The sequence below is a fragment of the Tachyglossus aculeatus genome, chromosome 11, assembly GCF_015852505.1.
Source record: "Tachyglossus aculeatus isolate mTacAcu1 chromosome 11, mTacAcu1.pri, whole genome shotgun sequence".
NCBI classification, from domain to species: Eukaryota; Metazoa; Chordata; class Mammalia; order Monotremata; family Tachyglossidae; genus Tachyglossus; species Tachyglossus aculeatus.
In genome coordinates, this window is record NC_052076.1 from 22,240,523 (window position 1) to 22,267,016 (window position 26,494).

The window sequence follows — 26,494 nt, forward strand, 5'->3', positions numbered from 1 at the left end:
AAACAGCACCGGTTGCTGCAAGCCACAATCATCTCAGGACCACAGTGCCCTCAGAACCGTGGGTCCCGCGTTGGCCTTTTCAGCCTCGTACCTGGAGATTAATTGTACTGCCAGGGTTATTGTCTTTAAGCATGAAACATAACTTCCTTTACATATTTATGTATATTATATATTTCTGTACTATATTATAGTATAGCAAGTAAACATATTATCCTTTCTTTATAGGTAGAAATCGACATGTTTTTAAATTTGACTCTTAGATAACAATTATGCTATTAAGTGTTTGCTATGTGCCAAGCACTTCTGTCAATTCAAGATAATCCGATTGGACACAGTCCCTGTCCTAACAGGGCTCACAATTTAAGAGGTAATAATAGTAATTACGGTATGTGTTAAGCACTTACTGTGTGCCAAGTGTTGTTGTAAGCACGTGGGTCTCACAGTTTTAATCCCCATTTTACAGATGAGGTAACTGAGGCACAGGGAAGTTAAGGGGCTTGCCGAAGGTTACACAGCGGACAAATGGTGGAGCAGGAATTAAAACCCACGTCCTCTGACTCCCAAGCCCATGCTCTTTCCATCAAGCCACGTGTCTTAACCTCTCTGTGCCTCAGTTTCCCCATCTGTAAAATGGGACTGAGTGATTTGTCCAAGGGCACCCAGCAGACCATTTGTAGAGCCGGGGTTAGGCCCACGCTTCCCGTCCTAGGCCATCAGGATTAGAGTCATTGGTCAGGACACTTACTAATTGTGTCCTTTTAAATGTTCGTTATCATGTGAAAGTTAAAAAACACATCAAGCAAAACCTAAACATTGGGTCAGTTTACAAGAAGTTCAGCTCTGTGTTGCAAGTGAGCCTCTTCAGTCTCAAAGCACGCCTTAGTGCTACCTCAGTCGGTTTCATGCAGGAACCTTGAAGAGATAAATTGTGTGACCCCGACCCATCACCTCCTTCTGCCCTGTAACCCTCCCAGAAGACAGTCCTCACCAGGGTACCCGTTCGGGTGGAGTCTGTGCTGGTCTTAATGGGAGATTAGGGTCTGGAAGGGCAGGCCAAACTCTTTATGCAGGCAGAATAAGCATTCTCTTCTGAGAGACTTGTAAGATGAACTGGAGGAATCTCTGTCGGGGAAGAGCTGGCTGTGAAGTCATCTTTTTCCATCTCCGGCTCCTCTGATTTCGTTGGATTGCAGGGCGGCTCGTCAGAGAATGGTCACTCACCCACAGATAAGAATGTGGGGGTTTGACTGGAATGGGAAGTGCAAATTTGGGGGTTAAAATGGATAGTAGGTTTTTGTTTTGTTGGCTGGTCTCCTCCCCGCCCCTCCCCCCAGCCAAAGCTCCAATTCTTTCCAGATATTTAGCTCATCCCCCCCAGCCTCCTGACCACCGCGGTCTTAGTGTATGTTTACATTCTAGCATTCCTGGGCTCAGGCCCGAAGACCCTGAGGTGGCTTTTTTTTTTTTTTTTTTTTTTTTGCGCTGATCCCATCCAGGACAGGCGGAGTCCCCGCCCTTCCCCTGTTTCTGAATCTAGGAGTATGTGTGTATGCTCACTGCTTGTTCTTTGAAGACGGAGGAGCATGACGGGGGCCAAAAAAATTCATTCTCATGTCAGGCATCTACTTCTTCGGCTTCCCAGGGCAACGGCCCTCCACCATTCCAGGAATAGCTTTTCTGGGAGAATTTTTAAAGGTACATATTCTGTGTTTAAAAAAAAAAAAGGGAGTGCAATTTCTCTATTTTGGATGCTTGGTCAGCATAAAATTGAGATAGCAGCCAGGTGTTCACAGGAGACAGACAACGTGATGCCCTCGTTGCTTTGGAAGAGGCGTGTGCCTCCTCCCAGGGACAGTCATACGTTGGCCAAGATGGGGATCCACTACTTCTGCTTGTCTCCTTACACCATCTTAATGTTAGCTCCCTCACTTTCTGTCCCCAGAACCAGCTCTGTCTTCTCAGGGGACCCATAAAACAGAAAGTGGAGCCCAGAGTTTACTCTCACCCGTCTCTTCTTGGAAGAGGATTTAGGAGGCTTCTTTGGACTCAGCTCCCCACCGTCATCATTGAGGGCTTGTATTTAATGACTGCTAGGTGCAGAGCACTTGAAAATGTAAAATAGAAGTCAAAGATAGAGCCCCCAGCTCTTGAGCTCACGAGCCAATTGGGGAAGACAGTGGATGGCAAAGATGAACAAATGTAAAAAAGGATGGAAAATAGAGACCATAAATTTAAGTAGCTAAAAAAACAAAGCCAGTAATGAAATGAATGTTTAATCTACCAAAGAACATTAAGCAGACGGGGGTCTCAAGATGCAGAAGATGTGGGTGTGGTCAGGGAATGTCTTCTAGAGGAAGTGACTTTGGGGCAGGGCTTTGGGGTTGGGGAGGGGAAGAGAACAGACAGGTAAGCAGGGGTTGGGGTTGGGTAAGCTGAAGGAGAACCATGAAGCCCGTAGTTGGTTGATATAGAAAGAAGTGGGGAGCCACAGGGAGTTTTTGAGGAGGGGAGTGATGTGTTCCGAGCAGCATTTTGTGGAGATGATACAAACAGCTGTACGTGGGGCAGACTGAAGAGGGGACGGTAGTCAAAAGGTTATTACTGAAATCCAGGTGGGACCCAAGGCAGCTTGAATCGGGAGTGTTATAAGGGGTGGGGATCTGAACTATTCTGGAGGAGATGGCGGCAGCCTGTAGTAACAAACTGAATTTGAGAGGTAAATGACAGAGATAACAAAGATGCTGGCGAGATTGTGAATTCCTGGGATGGGGAGGAGAGCACTGTCATCAGCGGTGATGAAAATGTTTGGAAAAGGAGAAAGGTTTAAGAAGGAAAACGAGTTCAGCTTTCGACTCGAGTTTAGGATGTCAGCTTGTCATTCAAGTAGAGATGCCCCTGTAGACTGTAAGCTCCTTGTGAACAGGGAGAGTGCCTGCCAACCCTGGTGATTGTACTTTCCCAAGCACTTAGTACAGTGCTCTGCAATCAGAAAGCAGTGTGGCCTACTGGATATTGCATGGACCTGACAATTAGAAGGATCTGTATTCTAATTCCAGCTCCATCACTTGTCTGCTGTGTCTTCTTGGGCAAGCCACTTAACTTCTGGGGCTCAGTTATCTCATCTGTAAAATGGGGATTAAGACTGTGAGCCCCATATGGGACAAGGACTGTGTCCAACCTGATTAGCTTGTATCTGCCACAGTGCTTAGAACATTGCCTGGCACATAGTAAGCACTTAACAAATACCATTTAAAAATAAATAAATAATTGCCTTTGATTGTGAAGGTGCAAGGGCCTGGGTAGGTCTGGAGATAAAGATCTGGGAGCCATCTGTTAATCAGTAGTGTCTATTGAGCAGCAGCTGTGGGCAGAGCACTGTACTAAGCACTTGGGAAGGTACCATAAATACCATCGATTGATTGACATAGCCCAGGAAACTACATGATTCCCACTTTCAAGGAACTTACAGTCTAATGTGGGAGATGGGCAGACCCAAATTACAAATAGCGGGAGAAAGCATAACATTTCAACTGTTGATAGTAGGAATTTGGCAGGTTACGTGAGTTATTGCTAGTCTTTGAGCACATTAGCGTCAAGACTGGTTTTTGGATTGACAAGACTGTCAATGTGGAATTTAATTGGGGAAGGCTTCCTGGAGAAGTTGGGCATTCAGGAGGGCTTTGAAGATGGCAGGAGCTACATTCTGAGAAGCCGCGTGGCTTAGTGGAAAGAGCATGGGCTTGGGAGTCAGAGGTCGTGGGTTCTAATCCTGGCTCTGCCACTTATCAGCTGTGTGACTTTGGGCAAGTCATTTAACTTCTCTGTGCCTGTTACCTAATCTGTAAAATGGGAATTAAGACTGAGGCCCATATGGGACAACCTGATTACCTTGTATCTACCTCAGTGCTCAGAACAGTGCTTGGCACATAGTAAGCGCTAAACAAATTCCATCATCATCATCATTCTGGTGAGGTTGAGTGGGAAGGAGGTTTAATTCAGAAGAAGGGCACACAGTAAGAATCTTAGCTCCTGGAGCAGGTGAGTTCCCAGAGAGAGGGAAAGAGAGCCTAGAGACCCACAATTAAAGAGTTAGGGGAAAGCAGAGTTAGCAAAGGAAGTGGAGAAGGAGCAGAGAGGTAAGAAGAGAACCAGTAATCCCAAGGCCCGGGCGAGTTTCTAGGAATGTCTAAAGGCAGCTGAGAGGTCGAGGAGGATTAAGGTAGAATAGGTTAACCAGTAGAGTTGAGGGGAAGGAGGAGGTCCTTGGAAACCATGAGGAGTGTGGTTTCACAGTACAGAGGTCAAAGTGTAGATTGCAAGGGTCACAAAGAGTAGTGGTCCAGAGGTCATGGAGCCAGCTGGTGTATACGCAGGCATGGAAGCGGGGAGAGTGGGAGAACTTGAGAGGCCAAAGGAGTGGCTTCTCAGTCAGGGAAAGACTTGGAGGGGTTCGAAGGTGGAGGGGAAGGTGCCAGGGTGAGGAGGTTGAAATAAGAAAAGTGGGTAGGTCGGGAGCAAGAGTTGCAAAGAGGTGAGAGGGGATGGGTTAGATTATGAGCGGGAGGGAGAGCTCCTTGTGTGGGGTCATCAGGGAAGGTTGGGGAGAGAATTAGGCAAAGGAAGAGAGGGTTGGGGAAAGCTGTTGTCTGACAAGCTTGTCTCAGCAGCAAAATAGTTAGCAAGGTTACCAGGGGTAAGAAACAGGAGGCCCCGGGAGAGAGTTAAAGGGGGCTGCCCTCTCTATTGCAGACCCCGGCATCTAAAGAGGAGGGGCTGAGATTTGTTAGAAGAGCCGGGACAGGTGAAAGGGGTCCCAAGACTGGAAGGTTCCAGAATGGTTGGAGACATTTTGGAGCGGGAGGGAATTTTAGGGATGGGGAACATAAGTATGTTCAAATGAGAGCAGTGATTCATGGCTGCCGATGTCGGGGGTGGTGTCTTTGAGAGCGGGGTCAGTAATCCAAGAGCCACGTTAGGCACATAGGTTTGGGAGGGACGTGTGTTGGGGGCAGCAGAGTGGAGGCGTGAGTGGAAGCGATGGACTGGGACCGGTCATTCATTCAGTCAGCCATATTTATTGAGCTCTTACTGTGTGCAGAACTCTGTACAGAGTGCTTGGAAAGTACAATTCAGCAAGAGACAATCCCTGCCCACAACGGGCACATAGTCTAGACGGGGAGGGGAGACAGGCATCAAAACAAGTAAATAGGCATCAATAGCATTAGTATAAATAAACAGAATTATAGATATATATGCACATCAGAACTAGTAAACACATTAATATTCATAAAGTGTTATAAATATGTACATACATGCACAAGTGTTGTGGGGCGGGGGGTAGAGCAAAGGGGACGATGGGGAGGGGAGGGGGAGCTGAGGAAAAGGGGGGCTTAGTCTGGGTCAGCAAGAGCACCTTTGGCTGCGAATGAGGAAGGTTGGGCCAGGAGGGGCTGGGCAGGATGGGGTGGGGGGGAAGAGATCCAACGCATTGAGAAATGCAGAGGTGATTTTGGGAGGGTGGCAGATGAGGGGGGACCCCCTACACCCATAGCTGAGTAAGTTTCTCAAAGACAGAGACTGTCTGTCTCTGTCTCAGATACTTAACTGCTGTGGCCTGGATGCCTAGTTCGGCAGTGCTCTGTAAACGGGAAATGCTCAAGAGATGCTTTCGTGATGGCAATGAGGATGATTTGCTTGAGTTGCCAGAATTTAATCCGGCCTCCCTCAGCACTCTCCTTCCTCGGTAACCGTTGATTTTGAAAGAGTCCCATGCCTGATACTAACTGGCTTTCCTTTGTACTCTCCAGGCAAACTGTGATTTGAGACGGCAGATCGACGAGCAGCAGAAGATGCTGGAGAAGTACAAGGAACGGTTGAACAGATGTGTGACCATGAGCAAGAAACTCCTTATAGAAAAGGTGAGCGGTTCCTGTGGTCCCCGGCCCGGATCACCGTAGCTCCAGGGCACGGCTCCCTGTGTCAGGGACTAGGGCTTCTCTGGCACAAAGCCAAGTGGGAAGTCTCCAAGGAAGTTGTGGGGTTCTGAAAACGCTCCAGGTGATTTGGCAGGCTGGAGTCCTTCTTTGGGGAGAGTCTATAGAGGCAGCACCCCTGGGCGGCAAGCTTGAGGTCTCTCGAGGGTGTGGGCAAGCAGTCTCAGACTGGGCGGGGACACAAAGTCCAGATCAGATTCAGTTTGGTGAAAGCAGGGCCTTTTTTCTGAGCCTGGCTGTCCGCTGGAAGGGTGGGAGCTGAGGGGAAAGCAAGAGTCCTTAGGAGGTTTAGTCTTGGATGCTGGAATGGGAAGATTTTAAACAGCTGCTTGGACAGGATTAGGGCAGGGTGATTCTTTTAGAACAAACAGGCAGAAAACTCTTCTTTCTCCCTTCCAACACTTACTCAGCTTTTCCTAGCCCAGGTGTTTACTCTCTCCTCTGGTTGACTATTGGTGTTTACTGGTGTTTACTTTGTATTTTGGGCCTTTTTTTCAATCTCTCATAAACAAAAGTTTGGGAACTCCATCCATTCCTGCCTTTCAAAAGTTGTTCTCTCACCCCACAACCCCCCACAACCCCCCCCCCCCCCCGCCCCCACCACCATTATCAGTTTACTGCGGGATTCCTATGTCGTCGGTCACCAGCTCCTCAGCCTCCGCTGGGTATCATTGCAGAGGTACATCCACGAGGAGGCGTGAATATACCCGGACTATATGGGGTGTGTAATAGACACAGACGCCGTTCAAGACTCTAGGCAAGTGCTTTGGGACTGACTTTTTGGGAACGGTGGATGGTATGTGTGGCGGGACTTCTTGCTCATTACCCAAGTTGGATTTTAGAATCTGAAATTGGTCGAAATGGGAAAGCAAATTTAAAAGTTTAGGAGGACTTGGAACATCTAAAATGTTTTTCTAGACTCTGCCCTTTCCTCTCATCCAAACTGCTACTATGTTGATCCAAGCACTTATTATGTCCTGCCTCAACTATTGCCTCCGTCTGCTGACCTCCCTGCCTCCTCGCTTTCTCCACCTCAGACTCTACGTCAGCCTGCTGCCTGGATCATTTTTCTAAAAAAACATTGTCCACATCTCCCCACTTCCCAAAAACCTCCAATGGTCACCCATCCACCTCAGCGTCAAACTCCTTACAGTCAGCTTTAAGGCCTGCAGTTAATCCTCCCTCTCCTGCCTTATGTTGCTGATTTTCTACTATCACCCAATCCACACTCTTTCCTCTTCTAACACCAGCCTATTCACTGTACCTTGATCTTGCCTCTCTTGCTGCTGGCCCGTAACCCACATCCTCCCTCTGGCCTGGAATTCCCTCCCCCATCATATCCAACACACCACTGTTCTCCACTTCCTCAAAGCCTTGTTAAAATCACGTCTCTTTTGAGAAGATTTTCTGTGACTAAGGCCTGGTTTCCCTACTCCCTCTCCCTTCTGTGTCATCCATGCACTTGGATTTGTACCCTTTTAAGCTCTTGATATTCACCCTACCCTCAGCTGCAAAATACTTACGTACGTATCCATAATTTATTTTAATGTCCGTCTCCCCATCTAGATTGTAAGCTGCTTGCAGGAAGAGAATGGGTCTACCAACTCTGTTGTCTTGCACTCTCTCGAGTGCTCAGTACAATGCTCTGCGTACAGAAAGCACTCAATAAATACCATTGACTGAGACGAATAGGAAATGGTTGGAGGGAGAGATATGGGCAGAATGGCGTTTTAGGAAAAAAAGATCTGACCAGCCAGTGGACTGGACAGAGGAGATGGAGCAGGGCCAGCAGGCTTAACTTGGCTGATGCAGTTAAGTCTAGTGGAGATTGACAGAGGCCTGGATTAGGGGAGTGACCATTTGGATGGAAAGAAAGGGGGCTGATCCCAGATATAGGGTGGAGGAAAAACTGACCAGATTTGTCAACAGACTAAATTGGAGAGTTAAGGATATTGCCAAGGTGACAGACTTCAGAGAAAGGGAGGGAGAGCGGAAATGATTTCAGTTGTTTTAAGGAATCCCCTGCCTGCGGCAGCAACCCCCAACACTTGGACTCAGTTTTGGTGTGGTTTATTTGCTGGCCAGTGGGCCTTGTGGTTAAATAAAAGAAGCAGGCTGACCACATGGGGATGGACCACCGGACCATTGGCTGCAGCCAGAACAGGAAGGACAACGGTTCCAGCCACCAAGTTTGTCAGGCTTAGCTTCCCACCTTTATACCCCCACGCCCACTTTGCAGTCACACTTTGTACCTCTGCCCATCAGGGATCTCTGTGGCCCCGGGCCATCCTCCTGATTACCTCCTGTGGACTCCTTAAGGACTCTCAACCCCAGTCTTTCACATCCCATTTCTCCACTCCTGGACCTCCCCTCAGGCCAGAGTGTATGGGCAGGAGCCCTGCACCACTGAGATGCCTTTCTGAGTGTCCCAAGGCCAGTTTCTGCTCCAGTCCACCTGTTCTGGTGAGACCCAGTCATCCATACTCTCTTCCATAGGGACAGTCAATCAATTACTGATATTTATTGATCACTCACTGTGTGCAGAGCACTGTATTGAGAACTTGGGAGGGCACAATACAGTGAAATCTCTGCCCACAAAGAACTTACAGCCTTAAGGGGGAGGCAGACATTAAAGCAGATTACAGATAGGGGAAATGACAGTGTAAGGGTATTGTGGGGTGAATATCAAGGGGCCAGCGGGTACAGATCCCACATTTGAGAGGCCTCTCTTGACGAGGTCTTCGTTTCCCATTCCTGGCCTCTTCTCTGCATTGCTTGTGCACTTAAGCACTTGATACTTACCCACCCACAGCTGCTGCAGCTGAAGCAGTTACTGTGGCTCCCCGCCATTGTGACTGATCTCTGAGCTGCTAGGAGCCTGAAATTCTGCTCCTGTTGCCACAGTATACACTATAAGTTTTTTGTGGGGTTTTTTAAATCTCCCCTTATATATACCCGTTGCCAGGCCCCTCTCCCCCTTTCTGTTTTTAGATTTTGAGCCCCCAGAGGGATAGGGACCAGGTCTAATTTCCCACCTCTATATTCTTTCCCAGCACTCAGTTCACTGATCTGCACATAGTAAGCGCTTCATAAATACTTCTGCTCTGATGGAAAAGTTAGGAAGGACAGGATTGATGTGGAGGTGGGTGGGCAACCACTGTTTTGGATGGACTACTCCAGTTTGGGAAGGGAAGGTGAGTTCACAGAGATTCCAGCAGGATGTCCCTGTGGAGACATCCTGGAAGCAAAAAGCACTGCAGGATTGGTGATGAGGTGAGAAGTCGGGCTAGTACGATAGATCTGGGAGTCGTCCTGATAGAGGGCCACAAGATCAGATGTCAGTGTAAAGTGGGACAAGTTAGGGACCCAGACCGGAGCTTTAAGGGAGGGGAGAGACGAAAGAGGAGCCAGCAAAAGAGACAGAGGTGTAGCCAGAGAAGTAAGATAAGAACTGGGAGAGAACTGTCACTAAAATCACGGTTAGGTGGGATATGTGGGTGAAGCGAGGGGCCCTTGGGGTCAGGAGGGAAAGGTTGTTGGTGAGTGATGGGGAGCACTTAGGTTGCTCAGGAGAGGGTGAAAGAGAGGTGTGAATACCATGTGCTTAGTACAGTCCTCTGTGCACAGTCAGCACAGTCAGTAAAGCTTATGCCGTTGAGTCATTTCCGACCCATAGCGACACCACGGACACACCTCTCCCAGAATACTCCACTCTCCAACTGCAGTCATTTTGGTAGTGTATCCATAGGGTTTTCTTGGTAAAAATGCGGAAGTGGTTTACCATCACCACCTTCCACGAAGTAAACATGAGTCTCTGCCCTTGACTCTCCCGTGCCGCTGCTGCCGAGCGTGGTTGAGTTTTGCTTGTAGCAGATTGCCTTCCATCCGCTAGCCACTGCCCAAGCTAGAAATGGAATGGGTAGGCCTCTGCTTGGCTCTCCCTCCTGTAGCCAAGACTGACAGAGTACTGGAAACTCTCCAGGAGCAGCCCTGAGCGGGAACTCGATAAATACCATTGATTAATGCCTTCAGGCCTAGACTGGCCATAAACTAAGCAGGCCTTCTGTCTGAAAATTTGCCTGACTCTCATGGCCCAGAACTAGTTACACTATCCCAACCACTCCACTCTGGCTACTAATCAGGTTCACAGTGCTAAGTACTCTCTTCCCATATTTATTCTGCAACTTGAATTTCCTTTTATCTCACTTAACTGTGTATTTGATTGCTGTCTCTAACCTTAATAAACTTGTATCTACTGTAGTGCTTAGAACAATGCTTGACACATAATAAGCACTTAACAAATACCATAACACACACACACACACACACACACACACTCTCTCTCTCTCTCTCTCTCTCTCTCTCTCTCTGTCTGTCTCTGTCTCTGTCTCTCTCCCCCTCCCTCCCTTTCTCCCCCCCCCCCCCCCCCCCCGCCCCCACAAACCTTTGGGAAAATAGAGCAGAAGCAGAGGCACATTCCCTGCCTATGAGAAGTTTATAATCTAATGGAGGGTGTGGTCGAAAAGGCTAGGAGACTGACACCTCTTCAGAACCTCACTGGGGACCTGTCCTGCCATTTGATGTCGAGTTTAAGCCAGAAATGAAGCTGGAGGCTCAACTCGAGGTGTTGGTTATAGCAACTGGGGACAGGAAGTTCTGGGTTTAGAAAGTTGGACAACATCACTGCCCTGAAAGCTTTTAGTTGGACCTGTTGGTTCACCCCATACTGCTCTCCCTGTTGGTTTTTCCTCCCAGCTGGCCTGCTTTCTGGCTTGGTTCTTCTTCAGTCTTTCCTCCTGTGGCATCACTGGGTGATTGTGCTGTTTTGGTAACGGAATTCCAGGGCCCCACTTTTAACTCCAGGTTGCTCGTGAATAATGCTTCCTTAGTGAAGGCCAATGCATGGGGGGCTGGAGGAGTGCGAGTCGGCCTTTACTTAGACTGTACTCCATAACTGTGTTTAGTCTCTGAAGCCTGTGGCAATATTCTGCTTTTCTCATGAGAAGGATTTTGTAGGTACCCACCCCTTAGGTGGGTTAAAGGGGAGGGGCCGGTGGAGGTCAGAGGACATTTCCAACCCCCACCATGTCTTTAGTGGAGTCTCAGGATGGACTCAGTCAATCAGTCATATTTATTGGGTGCTTACTATGTGCAGAGCACTTGTAAGTGCTTCGGAGAGTACAGTACAACAGCTGGTAGATGTGATCTCCCCTGCCAAGGAGCTCACAGTCTATGGGGGAAGACAGACATTAAAATAGATTATAGATATGGAAAGTAAAGTATAAGAATACTTATATAAGTGAGAAGTAGTGTGACCCACTGGAAAGAGTGCAGGCCTGGAAATTCCTGTTCTCCCACCTTCTTGGAGTGTAACACCATATGAGACCTCATTCATTCAGTCAGTCAGTCTGTCAGTCATATTTATTGAGTGCTTAACTGTGTGCAGAGCACTGTACTAAGCGCTTGGAAAGTACAATTCGGCCACAGATACAGTCCCTACCCAACCACGAAACCTGATGATTTTGTATCTAGCCCAGTGCTTAGCACAGTTCTTGGCACTTTAGTAAGTGCTTAATAAAAACCGCAGTTATTATTACTACTGTGGGGCTGGGGTGACCATCGAAGTGTATACAGGAGCTTTCAGTCTAGAGGGGGAGACGGACATGAAAATAAATTATAGATTTCTACGTAAGTGCTGTGGGGCTGAAGGTGGGTGACTATCAAGTGCTTAAAGGAAGAGGTCATGCGTGACAGCAGACATGCTCAGGAAGGTCAACCATTGCATTGCCCTTGCACTTGGACTTATACCCTTTATTCACTCCACCTCCAGCCCCTCAGCACTTACATCCATAGTCATAATTTATTTTAATATCTGTCTTCCCCTGTAGGACTTTAAACTCCTCATAGGCAGGCAACGAGTCTACCAATTCTGTTATATTTTACTTTCCCAAGTGCTTAGTGCAGCACTCTGCACACAGTTTAAGCACTTAATAAATAATTAAGCGGATTAATAGGGATTCCTGGGATTTCCAAGGCCTTTCCGGGATGACTATGCCCTCCCCAACCCCCACCCAGGCCCCCCAGCACTGTGCCACAGTGGTTGGAAGCCATCTCTCCTTTCTGGGGTCTTGTGTGACTCACAGTGTAGCCCCTCATGCAATAACACCTTGGACCCATTAGTATTTGAAACGCCATGAGATCGTGTTCATTCCTTGGTGTCCTGCCAAGAGTAATTCAGAATGGTCTTTCACCGGTAAGCCTCATCTTCCACTTTAGACTGTCTAATTGAAATGGTGAAACACAATAACTTGTGATTTGAAGGCTGCGTCAGAATACTTCCCCTTTTGTAGAAAAACTGCTCTCTGTGGTGAGGAACAAAGGCCAGTTGTCCGTTCTGTTCTTGATGCCCCAACTCCTTTCGTCTCATGTTCACAATGCCGAGTCCAGAACCCCGCTCGACACCGTATCAGCTGAAGCCCTGGAAAGTACGGTTTTTGGGGCCATGTGGCATCCAAAGTGGACGCTGGTCTTTTTCATCACCCCTACATACTGGGCATAAGTGTCTCAAGCTTGTCAAATGTCATTTGAGAGCGGCATGTGAAGTTCAGATATTTATTTTGACAGTGCGTTTCTTCCTCCATTGAACTTTCCTTCTGCTCGGGCACCAGAGCGGATTCAGTTTTCCTTTAATCCCTTGGCATTTGCCAGTTTTTAGAAGATAATCCTGTGTTTAGAGAATTACCATATTGTCATGGACAAGGTGAGCAAGAGAGTCTCTGTCCTAGAGACACTACCCCCACAGGCGCAGTTTTGCCTTCAGCAACTGCGTCTCTGAACTGAAGGACATCACTCTACACTGTGGGCTTTGAAGCTTTTGCTACATGTAGAACGGAGTGTCTCATTCATTCATTCAATCGATCTTATTTATTGAGCACTTACTGTGTGCAGAGCACTGTACTAAGCACTTGGAAAGTACAGTTGGGCAACAGATAGAGACAATCCCTACCCAACAATGAACAATCGTATTTATCGAGCACTTACTGTGTGTAGAGCACTTTATTAAGCACTTGGGATAGTACAATATAACAGATGCATTCCCTCCCCACAACAGGCAGGGATGGGGAGATATGGCGCAGGAAGCCATTGGAACTAATTTTACCCATCTTGGAAAGCTGCAGGAATGACTTGGATAATCCTCATTTCTTAAATGAATTTAATCATCGGGGATGTGTATGTATGCTTTGATTGGATCCCATGCAGTTTTTAGATACGTTTTACTTCCGGCACAAATTCCCAGTTTGCATATTTGCTTTAGGGCGTGTTTCATCGCAACTGTGAAGATTTTGGACAGGCATGGAGTATAAAAAGTTGGACTTTGCATCTGAAAGGGACCCCCACCCCCCCACCCTGACTGTCTGGAAGTTTACCTGTGGATGCGTGCTACCGCTTCGAGACTAGGATTTGAGCCAGTGATTTTAGAGATTCAACTCCCGGATGAACTAGATTAATAGGGTCTCTCTCTTTCTCACTTGGAATCCCAATATGTGTATTTCAGCCTCAGCCAAGGAGGAAAGAAAGTCAAATGAACTTTTACCTATAAGCGTAATTGCTGGTTGGGGTGATTTGTGAAGAAAGAACTTAATTTTAAGGGACACAGAAAGGGATCTCCGCTGCTCAGCAGCTAGCCACCCTCCCCGGACAGCTGGCCGGGCCCCGGTTTATATTAGGGCTGGGCCGAGATCCTCCTGGAGCCAGGGGCCCCACCCCTGATGCTTTTAAGTTTTGGGTGGGGCAGCATCATGGTCACCCCACAACCCCCCTGAGTTGACGCTCCTCGCGGGGGGACTGCAACCGACTATTTTTTCTTACCCATTGTGATCCCGTTTCTCTAGTCGAAACAAGAGAAGATGGCCTGCAGGGACAAGAGTATGCAGGATCGCCTGAGGCTGGGTCACTTCACGACGGTCCGGCACGGGGCCTCGTTCACCGAGCAGTGGACAGATGGCTATGCTTTCCAGAACCTTATCAAGTAAGTAGGTGTCTTGCCCGATGGCCGGAGAGCGAAACCATTGCTGACCGTTTCCACTTGCTGACCAGAGCCAGTCGTTTGGCGTCCTCGACGCCTGCCTGTGGCTTCTGCCAGTAATAAAATGGTTCCACAACCGTAAAATTCACTGCATCCACTGCCCTTATTGGCTGATGCCGGAGCTCTGGCCTTTTTCCCTACGTTTTCAAATTCAGAGCCTGGACTTAATCTTTGTGCAAATAAGATGTCCTGTCTAAAAGCAAATGAACTTCTTGCTCTCTGGCATCTGTTTGCTGGAGTGAGGGAGGGTGAAAATGAAGGAATCCTATCCTAAAGCTACTCCACTCCATTATCCTTTTTCCCAAAGGGAAGGAAAAGGCAGCACAGAATCCAGGCCCGATCTTCCTCCTTGCTGTGACCCTGGAATGAGAGAAATGCCCTGTTATCCGATGTCTGGAACCAACAAGGGCATCCCCTTGTGCCTGTCCTAGGCATCTTATGGCCCAGGCTCGCTCAGGGCTTTTGTCCCTGAGGTGCTGGAGCAGGATTGCAGTTCTAAGGATAACTTGCCTGTGATGCTTGTTCTCCGGATGTTTTATAGTAAACATTTACTAACATGGTGGTTTTCAAATCGTGGTCATTGTGGAGTCCTGGGCATTTTCCCCCTGGAGGGGTAAAAGAGGAAACAGCCCTGCCCCTGATGCTCACTCTCCTTCCCATCCCCCGCAGTTAGCTTCTGAGCTGCACGGTTTGAAGACAGCAGTGGATCATCGTGGGCTGCCCAGCAGAACCAGGAGAAAGAGGAGGCAGGGTAGACTCTGAAGCAGGAGGCCAGGGATCAAGGCCCAGCACTGACCTTCTGGGTGACCTTGGCCAAATCACTTAACACATCCAGGCCTTAATTTCCTCATCTGTTAAATGGGAATGAGATAGATTATGAACCCTGTGTGGGAAAGAGACTGTGCCTGGGCTCATAACAGTGGACCCACCTCAGCACCTAGCACCTTGCACGTGCTTATTAGATGCTATTGTCATCTTTTAGACTGTGAGCCCACTGTTGGGTAGGAACTGTCTCTATATGTTGCCAATTTGTACTTCCCAAGCACTTAGTGCAGTGCTCTGCACATAGTAAGCGCTCAATAAATACAATTGATGATGATGATGATCTTAGGCTTTCGATTGAGAGTGTCTTCTCCCCTCTGCCAATCAATCCATCGATCATATTTATTGAGCGTTTACTGTGTGCAGAGCACTGTACTAGCACTGAACAACTGTACAGTTCTGCCAGTGCTCTTTCCTCAGGCTGAACAAGTGACATCTCTTCCAGAATTTCCACTGGTGGACATGTGTGTTTTCCTAATTACTTCAGGAGTAGGTGCATGAATAATAATTATGGTACCTATTAAGTGTTCGTTATTTACCAAGCACTGTACTTACCGCTGAGCTAGATACAGATGGGACACCGTCTTCATCCCTCATGGGACTCACAGTTCTGAGGGAGGGAGAATGGGGATTTTAATCCCCATTTGGCAGACAAGGACACTGAGGCTCAGAGAAGTTAACTGGTTTGCCCAAGGTCACAAAGTGGGCAAACGACTGACAGAGCCTAAACTAGTACTTGGGTCTTCCGACTCCCAGCTCTGTGTACTTAGCCACTCTGCCAGTCGACTGAATGTCAAACTGCCCAACTTGTCTTCAAGCAGGGAGTTGAAGCAACCCCTGATGAGCAGTGTTTCTTGAAGCAGCCTTTTCCCCAGCAGTTTCCAGAAACCAGGCGATGTCTGGGAATGAACCGGATCAGATCAGGAAAATGGTAGTCACTTCTGTAATTAGCCGCTCCTGCCAAGAGAGGTCTGGTCCCCACAAGAAGCCTTACTGTTTTTCTTTGTTTTTGTTTAAATCAAATGGTAGGGATTCAGTCTGTCCCTTTGGATATCAGATTCTGGTCTCGGGATCTAATGCATTAGAGGTATATATTGAAAAACCTTGCCTTGGTGTGTTTTGCTGGAGACTTTGGTGATCAGAATCTGGTTCTGAAGCTATTTGTTGCATTAAAGTAGTTGTTGGGCTAATCAGTGGCATTTATTGAGCACTTACTGTATGCAGAGCACTGTACTGAGTGCTTGAGAGAGTACTAGAGAAGCAGCGTGGCTCAGTAGGAAGAGCCCGGGCTTTGGAGTCAGAGGTCATGGGTTCAAATCCTGCTCCGCCAGTTGTCAGCTGTGTGACTTTGGGCAAGTCACTTCCCTTCTCTGGGCCTCAGTTCCCTCATCCGTAAAATGGGGATGAAGACTGTGAGCCCCCGTGGGACAACCTGATTACCTTGTAACCTCCCCAGCGCTTAGAACAGTGCCTTGCACATAGTAAGCGCTTAATAAATGACATTATTATTATTATTATTATTATTATTACCATATAGCATAGTCGGTAGACACGTTCCCTGCCCAAAAGGAGCTGACAGTCTAAAGGGGAAGACAGACATAGCAAGGAATAGTTTACAGGTATGTACATCCGGGTTCCCCAAAGCCGGATTAGGGTTTGGGCGGACTCTTCCATGCTCCGTATCAACCCTCACCACTTGACCTCTTCACTCACTACTTTCCACCTCACCCTCTTCAGACCCCACAAGTTCACCTCCGCGCTGTTGACTCCCCTGCCTCTTGCCTCCTCTCTCTTGCTGCTCCCCTGGCCTGGACCTCCCCTCCTTCCCCTTTCCAGCAGGCCACCATATGCCCATATTTAAAGGCCTCCTGAAACCTCGCCTTTTCCAGGTAATTCCAGCACCCCAACCATATTTACCCCTCCGCCACCTCTAGCACTGATGTATTTATTTAGACCACTTCTCCACTCTTGTGTCACTTTTCTCAAACTCAGATATTGGCCTTTAAATATGCTGCATGCTGTTACTGTTCTTCAGTCACGATCAGAAATAAGGTCTTCAGAAGCGGCGTGGCTTAGTGGAAAGAGCACGGGCTTGGGAGTCAGAGGTCGTGGGTTCTAATTCCGGCTCCTCCATGAGTCAGCTATGTGACATTGAGCAAGTCACTTAACTTCTCTGTGCCTCAGTTACCTCATCTGTGAAATGGGGATTAAGACTACGAGCCCCACATGGGACAACCTGATAACCTTGTATCTATCCCAGTGCTTAGAACAGTGCTCGGCGTATAGTAAGCGCTTAACAAATACCATCATAATTATTATTATTATTGTTATTGCTTATGGCCTCGTTTATAAAGCGTGAAATTGAAACGAAAGCCCCGTGCGTGTCAGCCCAGTCTGGGGACTTCTGCAGGGGCCATGTTCCTGCCAGGACCTCTCACTGGCCAAATCAGCCATCGTTAACGTTTTGGTGGCCCGTCTGCATGGCACGGTAGCCGGCTCCGTGGAATTCTTCTGGGCACCCCCAGGAGCCTTAGACTTCTCATGCTGCCCTGGTGGCTCTCTTTAGCCGTGGCTGATGCTGGCCCCAACCCCTGGCAAGACCCTGCACATTTGGGAGAGGCTGTGGCCTCTAGGGAATCAATCAATCGTATTTATTGAACGCTTACTGTGTGCAGAGCACTGTACTACGCACTTGGGAAGTACAAGTTGGCAACATATAGAGACAGTCCCTACCCAACAGTGGGCTCACAGTCTAAAAGGGAAGACATGAGAAGCAGCGTGACTCAGTAAAAAGAGCACGGGTTTTGGAGTCAGAGGTCATGGGTTTAAGTCCCGGCTCTGCCAATTGTCAGCTGTGTGACTTTGGGCAAGTCACTTCTCTGTACCTCAGTTACCTCATCTGTAAAATGGGGGTTAAGACTGTGAGCCCCCTGTGGGACAACCTGATCACCTTGCAACCTCCCCAGCGCTTAGAACAGTGCTTTGCACATAGTAAGCACTTAATAAATGCCATCATTATTATTATACATTAGGCCGGAAGCCAGCCTGCATCTCCATTTTAAGTTTGTTCATTCATTCATTGTCGTATTTATGGAGTACTCACTTTATGCAGAGCACGGTACCAATAATAGTGGTATTTGTCAGTAATTTAGTGTGTGCTAGGCACTGTACTAATAATAATGGTTAGAAAAGCTGCGTGGCTCAGTGAGAAGAGCATGGGCTTTGGAGTCAGAGGTCATGGGTTCAATTCCCAGCTCCGCCAATTGTCAGCAGTGTGACTTTGGGCAAGTCACTTAACTTCTCTGTGCCTCAGTTCCCTCATCTGTAAAATGGGGATTAAGACTGTGAGCCCCCTGTGGGACAATCTAATCACCTTGTAACCTCCCCAGCGCTTAGAACAGTGCTTTGCACATAGTAAGCGCTTAATAAATGCCATTATTATTATTAATGGTAATTGTCAATCATTCACTGTGTGCTAGGCACTGTACTAAGTGTTGGGGTGGATACAAGCAAATTGGGTTAGTCACAGTCCCTGTCCCAAGTGGGGCTCATAATCTGAATCCCCATTTTTTCAGAGAGGCCCAGAGAAGTGAAGTGACTTGTCCAAGGTTACATAGGAGACAAATGGTGAAGCTAGAATTAGAACTCATGACCTTCTAACTCCCAGGCCCATGCTGTATCCACTATCCCATACTGCTTCCCTGTACTGTATTAAGCACTAGGAAGAATACAGTACAACAATAAAGAGACACATTCCCCTCCCACAACGAGCTTACAGTGTAGAGGGGGGAAACAGGCATTATTATAAATAAATATATTAATAAGAGATATGTACATAAGTGATGTGGGTCTGGGAAGGAGGAAAGAACAAAAGGAGCAAGTCGGGACAACGCAACAGGGAGTGGGAGAAGAGGAAAGGGGAGCTTAATTGAGGAAGGCCCCTTGGAGAAGATAGGCATTCAATAAGGCTTTGAAGGAGGGAAGAGCAATAAGTCAAATTTGAGGAGGGAGGGCACGCCAGGCCAGAGGCAGGACATGGGCAAGGGGTTGGCGGTGAGATGGAGGTACAGTGAGAAGGTTAGCATTAGAGGAGCAAAGTTTGTGGGCTGGGTTATAGTAGGAGAGTAGTGAGATGAGTTAGGAGGGGACAAGTGGTGCAGGGAGTGGGAAAGCATGCTTCATTTTCACCAGATAAATTGTTTTTCCAGTCTCTCTGAAGTGTATGTGTTTCTCTCTCTCTCTCTCTCTCTCTCGACCTCGACCTCGACTTGAGAGCTGTTCTCTCCTATCTAGACTGTGAGCGCCTTGTGGGACAGGGAATGTACCCAACCTTGCGTCTATCCCAGTGCTTAGCACAGTGTTGAACCTGCCATAAGTGCTTACCAAATACTAGAATAATAAAAAAGGATAATCCGTCCTTACCAGTAACACTAATTCATTTGTTAATCAGTCAATGGTATTTGAGTGCTTATTGTGTGCAGAGCATAGTACTAAGTGCTTGGTAAAGTACAATTCATGCAGTTGGTATACACAATCCTTGCCCACAAGGAGTTTATAGTCTGTGTTGGAGAGACTGACATCAACATTAAGTTACAGGAGAAAGAGCAGAATGTGTCAGTCAGTAGTATTTATTGAGCACTTACCACATGGTGAGCACTGTAACTAGGCACTTGGGAAAGTACAGTACAACAGAGTTGATAGACATGTTCCCCACCCATCACGAGCCTACAGTCTAGATGGGAGACAGACATTAATACAAATAAATTATGGATATGTGCGTAAGTGCTGTGGGGCTGAGGAGTGCATTAAAGGGACAGATCCAAGTGTATAGGTGACATAGAAAGGAGATGGAGTTGGGGAAAAGAGGGCTTATATGAAGGGGGAGGGTGTGGGCAAGGATCAGCAGTGGGAAAGATGAGCACTTGAGCGTTTTCTACCAGCCACTCACTATACTAAACACGGAGGCAGATAGAAGGTAAATAGATGGGCCCCAGTCCCCTATTTCACATGGGGCTCACAGTCTGGAGAGGAAGGCAAATCGACCAATAAGGAAGTGGAAGCTCAGAAGCTTGAGTGACTTGTCTAGTATTTAGGGATGGTAAAACTGAGGCCTCTTCCCCATGTCTCCAGAGCTCTGGCTCAGCATGCTGTAATCTCCAGTGACCACAGGATGATTCCACTTGAGAGAAGAAGTCATGTTTGTTTTGTCTTTTGAGCTCATCTACTGGATCGCAGAATGGTCCTGGGAGGAGTCCCTGGAAGTCTCTTCTCTCAAAAGATTCTCCACAAAAGCCCAACCAACACCTCTTCTCGCCCCCTTATCCCTTCTCCCATCTCTCATTCTAAAGTGGTTGTCAAATCCAAATATCCCTTCTGTCAGCTTTAATCCCTGCACTTTTCCCAAATTCAGTACAAAGGTTTCCCGAACTGAACCCCCAGCCTTTTACAGGGGCTAATCAAGCATAATCTCTATTTAAAGTGTTGGCTTTTCTATGTTTTTTGCTGTAACGTAACACAAGTCTAAGCATTTGCGTCAGCTTCCTAATCCGCTTGATCTATTCCGTAGATGTGTTAACGAAGGTTTTCTTCTTTCTCCCTGACCGCACTCCTCTTTCTAGGCAACAGGAGAGGATAAACTCACAGAGGGAAGAGATTGAGCGGCAACGAAAAATGTTAGCCAAACGGAAACCGCCTGCCATGGGACAGACCCCTCCCGCCAACAACGAGCAGAAACAGCGCAAAAGCAAGACCAACGGAGCTGAAAACGAAACGTACGTGGTGACGGGAGCCCCCTTGGCCCTAAAGGGCCTACGTAAATGCAAGCAGCAGCCTCCTGGCCCACCGTTTCCAAGCACCATGGTGTATTTGGTCTCGGCAGCCCTGAGTGTCGACCAGGCATGGTAGATCTGTTCATTGGAAGGGGAGAGCCCAACACCTCTCCCCCATCTTGTACTGTTTGCATCTCCGTGCTTATCCGTGGTAGGGATAGGGGTCAGGAGTAGCCTCTGTGGTTGTCCAGAATTTTGAGCACTTCCCTGGAGACCCTAGGACTGCCCAGATATTCACCCAACGTGAGGCCAGTCCCAGCCCTAAGACCGACTCTTCTATTCTCTTTGAAACTGCACTAGTGTGAAGTGGAGACTATCGCTGCCCAACGAGATGGAGATTACTGGGCTCCCGGCTGGCCCAGTCCCAAAGGCTGCCCATTTCCCCAGGCTAAGTCCGTGTTCCCTCCCCATCCTGGACCTAGCCAGTGCTTCTTTACTTCCCCAAGTTGTTGCAGAATCATTTCCTCATTGGCCTGATTTAAGCCCAAAGCTGGGCCGGGGCAGGTGGGTGTCTTCTGTCCTGGCCCGGCACCTGTGGTAAACTGTCATCCTGTCTTCGGTTCACAGCGAGTGGACGCGTATGCTAAAATTCTGCTCTCTGTTCTCCCAGGTTAACGTTAGCTGAATACCACGAGCAAGAAGAAATCTTCAAACTCAGATTAGGTCATCTTAAAAAGGTAAAGAATCTTGTAGGTAGGGGCTCACCTTAGGCTTGAATCTGTGGAACCCTGGCTGGGCATTATATCCCAGGGCCTAAGGGAGCAAAATGGACACCCCTTCCTCCCTCCCCTTCCCTTCTAACAATTAGTGTGGAGGTCAGATGGCCTAGCTCCAGAGAGAGCCTTGGCCAATTCTCACCCATACAGTTTCCCATTTGAAAACCAGCCTTAAATTCATCCATCAGGAAGTAGGTACCACCAGCTGCCAATGGGCTTCCCCCAGTTGACTCTGCGATGATAATTAACGAGCAGGAGGAGTAGAAGTGATAAAATGGGTCAAAAACCTTCAACCCCCATGAAAGAGTAGCAGCCCTCATCTCTCCCCTTGGGTAACCCAGACTGAGGAGGTAGGTGTTACACTATGTTTTGATTGCTACCAGGTTCCTTAGGGTCATCTTTACCAGTAGGAAAGGTATTCATTCAGTCTCCACTGTGGCCAATGCAGTGAATTAAGCACTGGAAGAAACAAAACAAAGAAGGGACACATTCCCTGCCCCCTAGGGGCTTGTGCTTCTGTCCCCTACAAATAAAGTGATGAGGTCATAATAATAACAACTGTGGTATTTGCTCAAGCAGTGTCCTAAGTGCGGAGGTACCTGCAGGATAATCAGGCCAGACACAGTCGCTGTCCCACTTGGGCCTCACAGAGGAAGAACAGGTATTGAGTCCCCATTTTAAGGCCCAGAGAAGTTCAGGACTTGCCGGTGGTCATACAGCTGTCAGTGGTAGAGCTGGGATTGGAACCCAAGTCCTCTGACTCCTGGGCCCATGCTCTTTCCACTAGGCCACACTGCTTCTCTCCTTTGTCTGAATGTAATTACTGGTGGGGGAGGGTGCTTCTGAAAGAGGCCAACACCCACAGCTGGTGGCCCCCGGCCCCAATTTCTCAGCCCCATCTTCCCTGAGGACCCCGGGCCTGTCTGAGAAGCACAGGTCATCAGCAGGTGAATTTTCAGGTTCCCAGATGAGGGCCTGAGTTGTGAATACCCTGATCTTTTTTTGTCCCTTCTTGGGGACTTAAGCCTAGGCTTTTCTGCCATCAAACAGATGGACATTCTGCAGCCTCTTTAGGCCATCCATTGTCTGCTGCTTCCTCAGGGAATTAGACTGAGAAAAACCCCACGTACTGAATCACATTGGCCTTTTTTGTCTCTTGTTTCAGGAAGAAGCCGAGATCCAGGCGGAGCTGGAGAGACTAGAGAGGGTTAGAAATCTACACATCAGGGAATTAAAAAGGATACACAACGAAGATAATTCACAGTAAGCCACCAGTGGGGTGCGGGGGGTGGGGAGCTCCCTGAGAGCTCTCAGTCACCACGACAGAGGCACTGGAGCTCCAGGCCTGCCCTGAGATTCTCAAGATTTGGTCCCCTTGGGGTTGCAGTGTCTTGGGGGGGGATCTCTGCCAATCTGGTCTGCTCCATGGTGGGTGATTAGAAGACCTAACCGGCCTGTCAGAAGGCCGCACCATTTAACCTGTGATGCCTTGTGACATGACTTGGGGTTTATCCAATTCTATCTTATTTCTACCTCGTAGATCGTTCTTTGTCAGTAGGATTAAGTTTGAAAAAGACACTTTTAAATTTTCTTAATGCTTTAACTGGCAGAGCATTCCTGGTTTGAGAATCAGTCCTAATTCCGTCACGGTTGCCACAGTCAGATTTTAGCACGTTTGGTGGAGGGGTGAGGGTTGTTGGGGGTGGTGAATGGACAGTTTTCTCCCCTGTCAACAGTGGAAGCACTGTGTACGGGGAATGCCATGGCAGGAAGGATTGGTCATCATCAAATGGTAAATGTCTTGTTCTGGAAGGTTTAGATTCTCTCCATCCTGTGAACCCCAGAGTGCCCTTGTGGGGCTGAGGGGACGGTTTTGGCTTGTCTTTATGGGAGTGTAGTCTTTATTCGTGCTCCCCCATCTAGTCCCATGCCCCCCAAAACAAGACTTGAATATTCCAGGTGTAGATTGGGCTTGGAGCCAAGATTCGTTAAGCCAGGGTGCTACAACCTGACTGTGCACCCAGGCCGGTGGGTACCTTGGGTCGGCATCTATTTAGCCACTTATATCACTTGCGTACCCCAGACAAGACTCCCGTTACTGAAGAAACGCTGACTTGGGAGATCTTGGGTGTGAAAATGAAACCTGAAATTTTTCACAATTTAAACCTGGTTTTTTGATTAATTTTTTTTGTCACCCCCTCAGAATGTATTTTATTTGAACTTGAAAGTGCCATATACCAAATAAATACCTGGAGGCATGGCGCAGTGAGAGACTGAAATAGAATAAGACCATATAGTCCTCGGTAGAGAATATGAAATGAAAGCTCCGTTGTAAGACTGTAAGCTTGTTGTGGGCAGGGAATATGTTTAGCAACTCTACTGTATTGTCCCAAGTGCACTTAGTAGAGTGCTCTGCACACAATAAGTGTTCAATAGATAACATTGATGATGAAAGAGGAAGCTCAACTTCCTGATAACTTGTGGGCACCTCTGAGGAACCCATTACCTCCTGAAGTAAATGAATCCCAAGCAGAGTTTTTGTGTAGCTGCTTGCTTTCCTGCCCTTCACCAGGGAGTTATGTTGTCCTGTCTTTTCTCTTCCTGCTACACTCGCCCTCTCTTACTTCTTGGCCATCAGAAGGGAAATAATGACATTTTCCCTCTTGTTGCCAGGGTATGTCTCCTTTACTGTGGTGTCCACAGACATATTGGGCGGGTGCACCCCAGGAGACTTTCTCATGAGAGCATTCGACCTTCCCACTGTGATCTATTAAACAATTGATCATTGTGGGGGAGGGAGCCCTGTTGTCCCCAAATGTCCATTGAGCGGTCACTTGGTGAGTTGTCACCATTCTTTGCTGTCTGGGGCTTTCCCGGGTTTGAGAAGGGGACAGGACCCTGGTCCCTGCCTTCCTAGAGCTCTCCATCTCTTTATTTCCACAGATTTAAAGATCACCCCACGCTAAATGACAGATATTTGTTGTTACATCTTCTGGGAAGAGGAGGTTTCAGTGAGGTGTACAAGGTAAGTCGGCCGTCAAACCTTTTAACCGGAAGAAGCACTATAAAATCTGACTCCGTGAGATTGTTAGAGACCAAGCCACAGGAATGCGTGTGGCTGCTGGCTCAGACTTAGAAGCCACATGTTCATCTTGCCAAGTTTGGCAAACCCACGACTGATGGTCAGGGCCCTGGTATCGAGGGATTGAGCTAGAGCAGCAGCTTAAAGGGGCTGGCTGCTTCGGGGTAAGGCAGCCAGCTCAGTCTCGCTGTGCCACTCGATAGCCCCTGACCGGGGCCAGCCGGGCCACAGCTTTCCGGTCCTCTGTTTCTTCAGAGTGAGAGCGGGTTCTCCGCAGTGGCCCCCGGAACTGAGCTCGGCTCATTAGCCGCAACCCCAGTGGCCCCGAGCACGTGGCTCGCTGCTGAAGCCGGTGGGCCCTCACAGTGGCATCACAATTCCTGCTCCCATGCCAGGGGACACCCCATCCCCTCTCCTCACTGGGTGCCTTCTGCCCGAGGGCTCCCACCAGGATGCGAGACCCACTGGCTAGTCAAACAATGCCCGGAGAATGCATCCCTTCGGACTCAGCACCAAGGGGTTGGGATGAGACATTTCTTCGCCCCTTCCAGAATGGACGCGGACTGATCGCGAGTCAGTCGCAGACGGTCTCATCCAGTTTCGGCTGGGCCGTGAGGAATGGTTCCAGGGCATTTGGTCCACTCTTCTTCATCGCTTTGTCGTGGGGCCTCCTTGAGGGCACCGGAGGCCCTGGGCAGCTGGGGCCTGCCTGCCCTTAGCAGTCGTGAAGTGGGCATTGGGTCGTTGCCAGGCCGCCACAGGGTCAATGCTCAGTCTGATTTGGGATCTTTAGGAGTGTTCAGTGGGCATTTTCAGGAATGAAGTTTGGGGGTCAAGTTGCATGGGTGATTTTTCAGTTGTGGTAAAGCAGATCCCAGAGTCATTTTACGTCTCACTTTCTTCCGGAGAGAGCAGCGCCCGATGGGGAGGTTTTCTAACAGCATGGTTTACCCGCGGGAATGTTAGTGGTGCTTCTGGCTGTCCGCAGTCATAGGGAACTTGCACCCCGCCTGTGAGAGCATGGGGTGATGGCCACAGGGCAATTCCCGGATGTCTACGACACCCTCCCCCAGCCTCCTGCCCCCAGCTGTCTGCCTAGTGAGGAGGCTGCTTAAAAAAAATTCCTAAAAATAAAGGTTGGGTGGTTGGTACAGAAAGGGGATTGTTATTTTGTAATAGCTGTTTGGCCATGGCCTGTCTTTCTGTTTGTGGTGTGTGTGGTGTTTGTGTTTTCTGAACCCCTTGGTGCCAGTAAGTCTGGAGGCCTCTGAATTGTTATCACATCTCAAGTTTGTTGCAGTGTGGAAACAAGTGAGTATTATAAAGTAGGACCTCATGCTCCTTGGCTCTGGTTCCATCTTTGCTCCGTCCTGACCAGACCAATCTGCCAGAGGGTGTTCGGAAGCCCTTGCCCACACCTGTGGCTCCTGTCGGAACTCTTCTGTCAGCGACTTGACCCGATTTTTCCCTTCTCTTTGCAGGCGTTCGATTTAACGGAACAGAGATATGTAGCTGTGAAAATTCACCAGTTAAACAAAAACTGGAGGGATGAGAAAAAGGAGAATTACCACAAGTGAGTAATTTATAAAATTCTGGACTATATTCCAGCTTAAAATTTGGGGGCGGGGTGGGGAGGGGGCGAGGGGGTCGGGCTTCTACACCGTAAAACAGCGGCTCAGAGAAGCCGTTTCTCCCAGCTGTTGTGAGGACAGGCCGGGCAGCAGCTGCCCAGCAGATGTGACTGCCACCATGTGACAGGCCAGGGCCTCTACTGTGTCCATACCTCCAGCTCACTCACTAGTGTTCCGTGCTAAACTGTTCTGTTTAGTGTTCCGTGCTAAACTGTTCTGTTCTGTGAAGAAAGCCCGGCGGGCCATGAGTTCCCTACCCAGCACTCCTGATGAGCAGCCTCTCTTCCCTCTCGAATTGCCCATCACTGCAGACCCTCCCCTGTATTTAAAAGAACA

At 48.4% G+C, this 26,494-nt stretch overlaps 1 protein-coding gene and 1 non-coding gene across 3 annotated transcripts in view; one reads left to right on the forward strand and one right to left on the reverse strand.

Moving 5' to 3' along the window:
• The window catches only part of TLK2 (tousled like kinase 2), an 82,270-nt gene that overhangs the window by 39,686 nt on the left and 16,090 nt on the right, over positions 1-26,494 (forward strand). For both annotated transcript variants that reach the window (XM_038753634.1, XM_038753635.1), the window contains exons 10-16: positions 5,808-5,918; positions 13,886-14,022; positions 20,520-20,672; positions 21,340-21,406; positions 22,611-22,708; positions 24,389-24,470; positions 26,009-26,100. In XM_038753634.1, coding sequence (XP_038609562.1) covers positions 5,808-5,918; positions 13,886-14,022; positions 20,520-20,672; positions 21,340-21,406; positions 22,611-22,708; positions 24,389-24,470; positions 26,009-26,100 — 740 coding nt within the window. The remainder of the gene's footprint in view (positions 1-5,807; positions 5,919-13,885; positions 14,023-20,519; positions 20,673-21,339; positions 21,407-22,610; positions 22,709-24,388; positions 24,471-26,008; positions 26,101-26,494) is intronic.
• Positions 9,856-9,993, reverse strand: LOC119935333. The gene has a single exon (XR_005453218.1). It is a non-coding gene; the product is annotated as a small nucleolar RNA SNORA7 (small nucleolar RNA).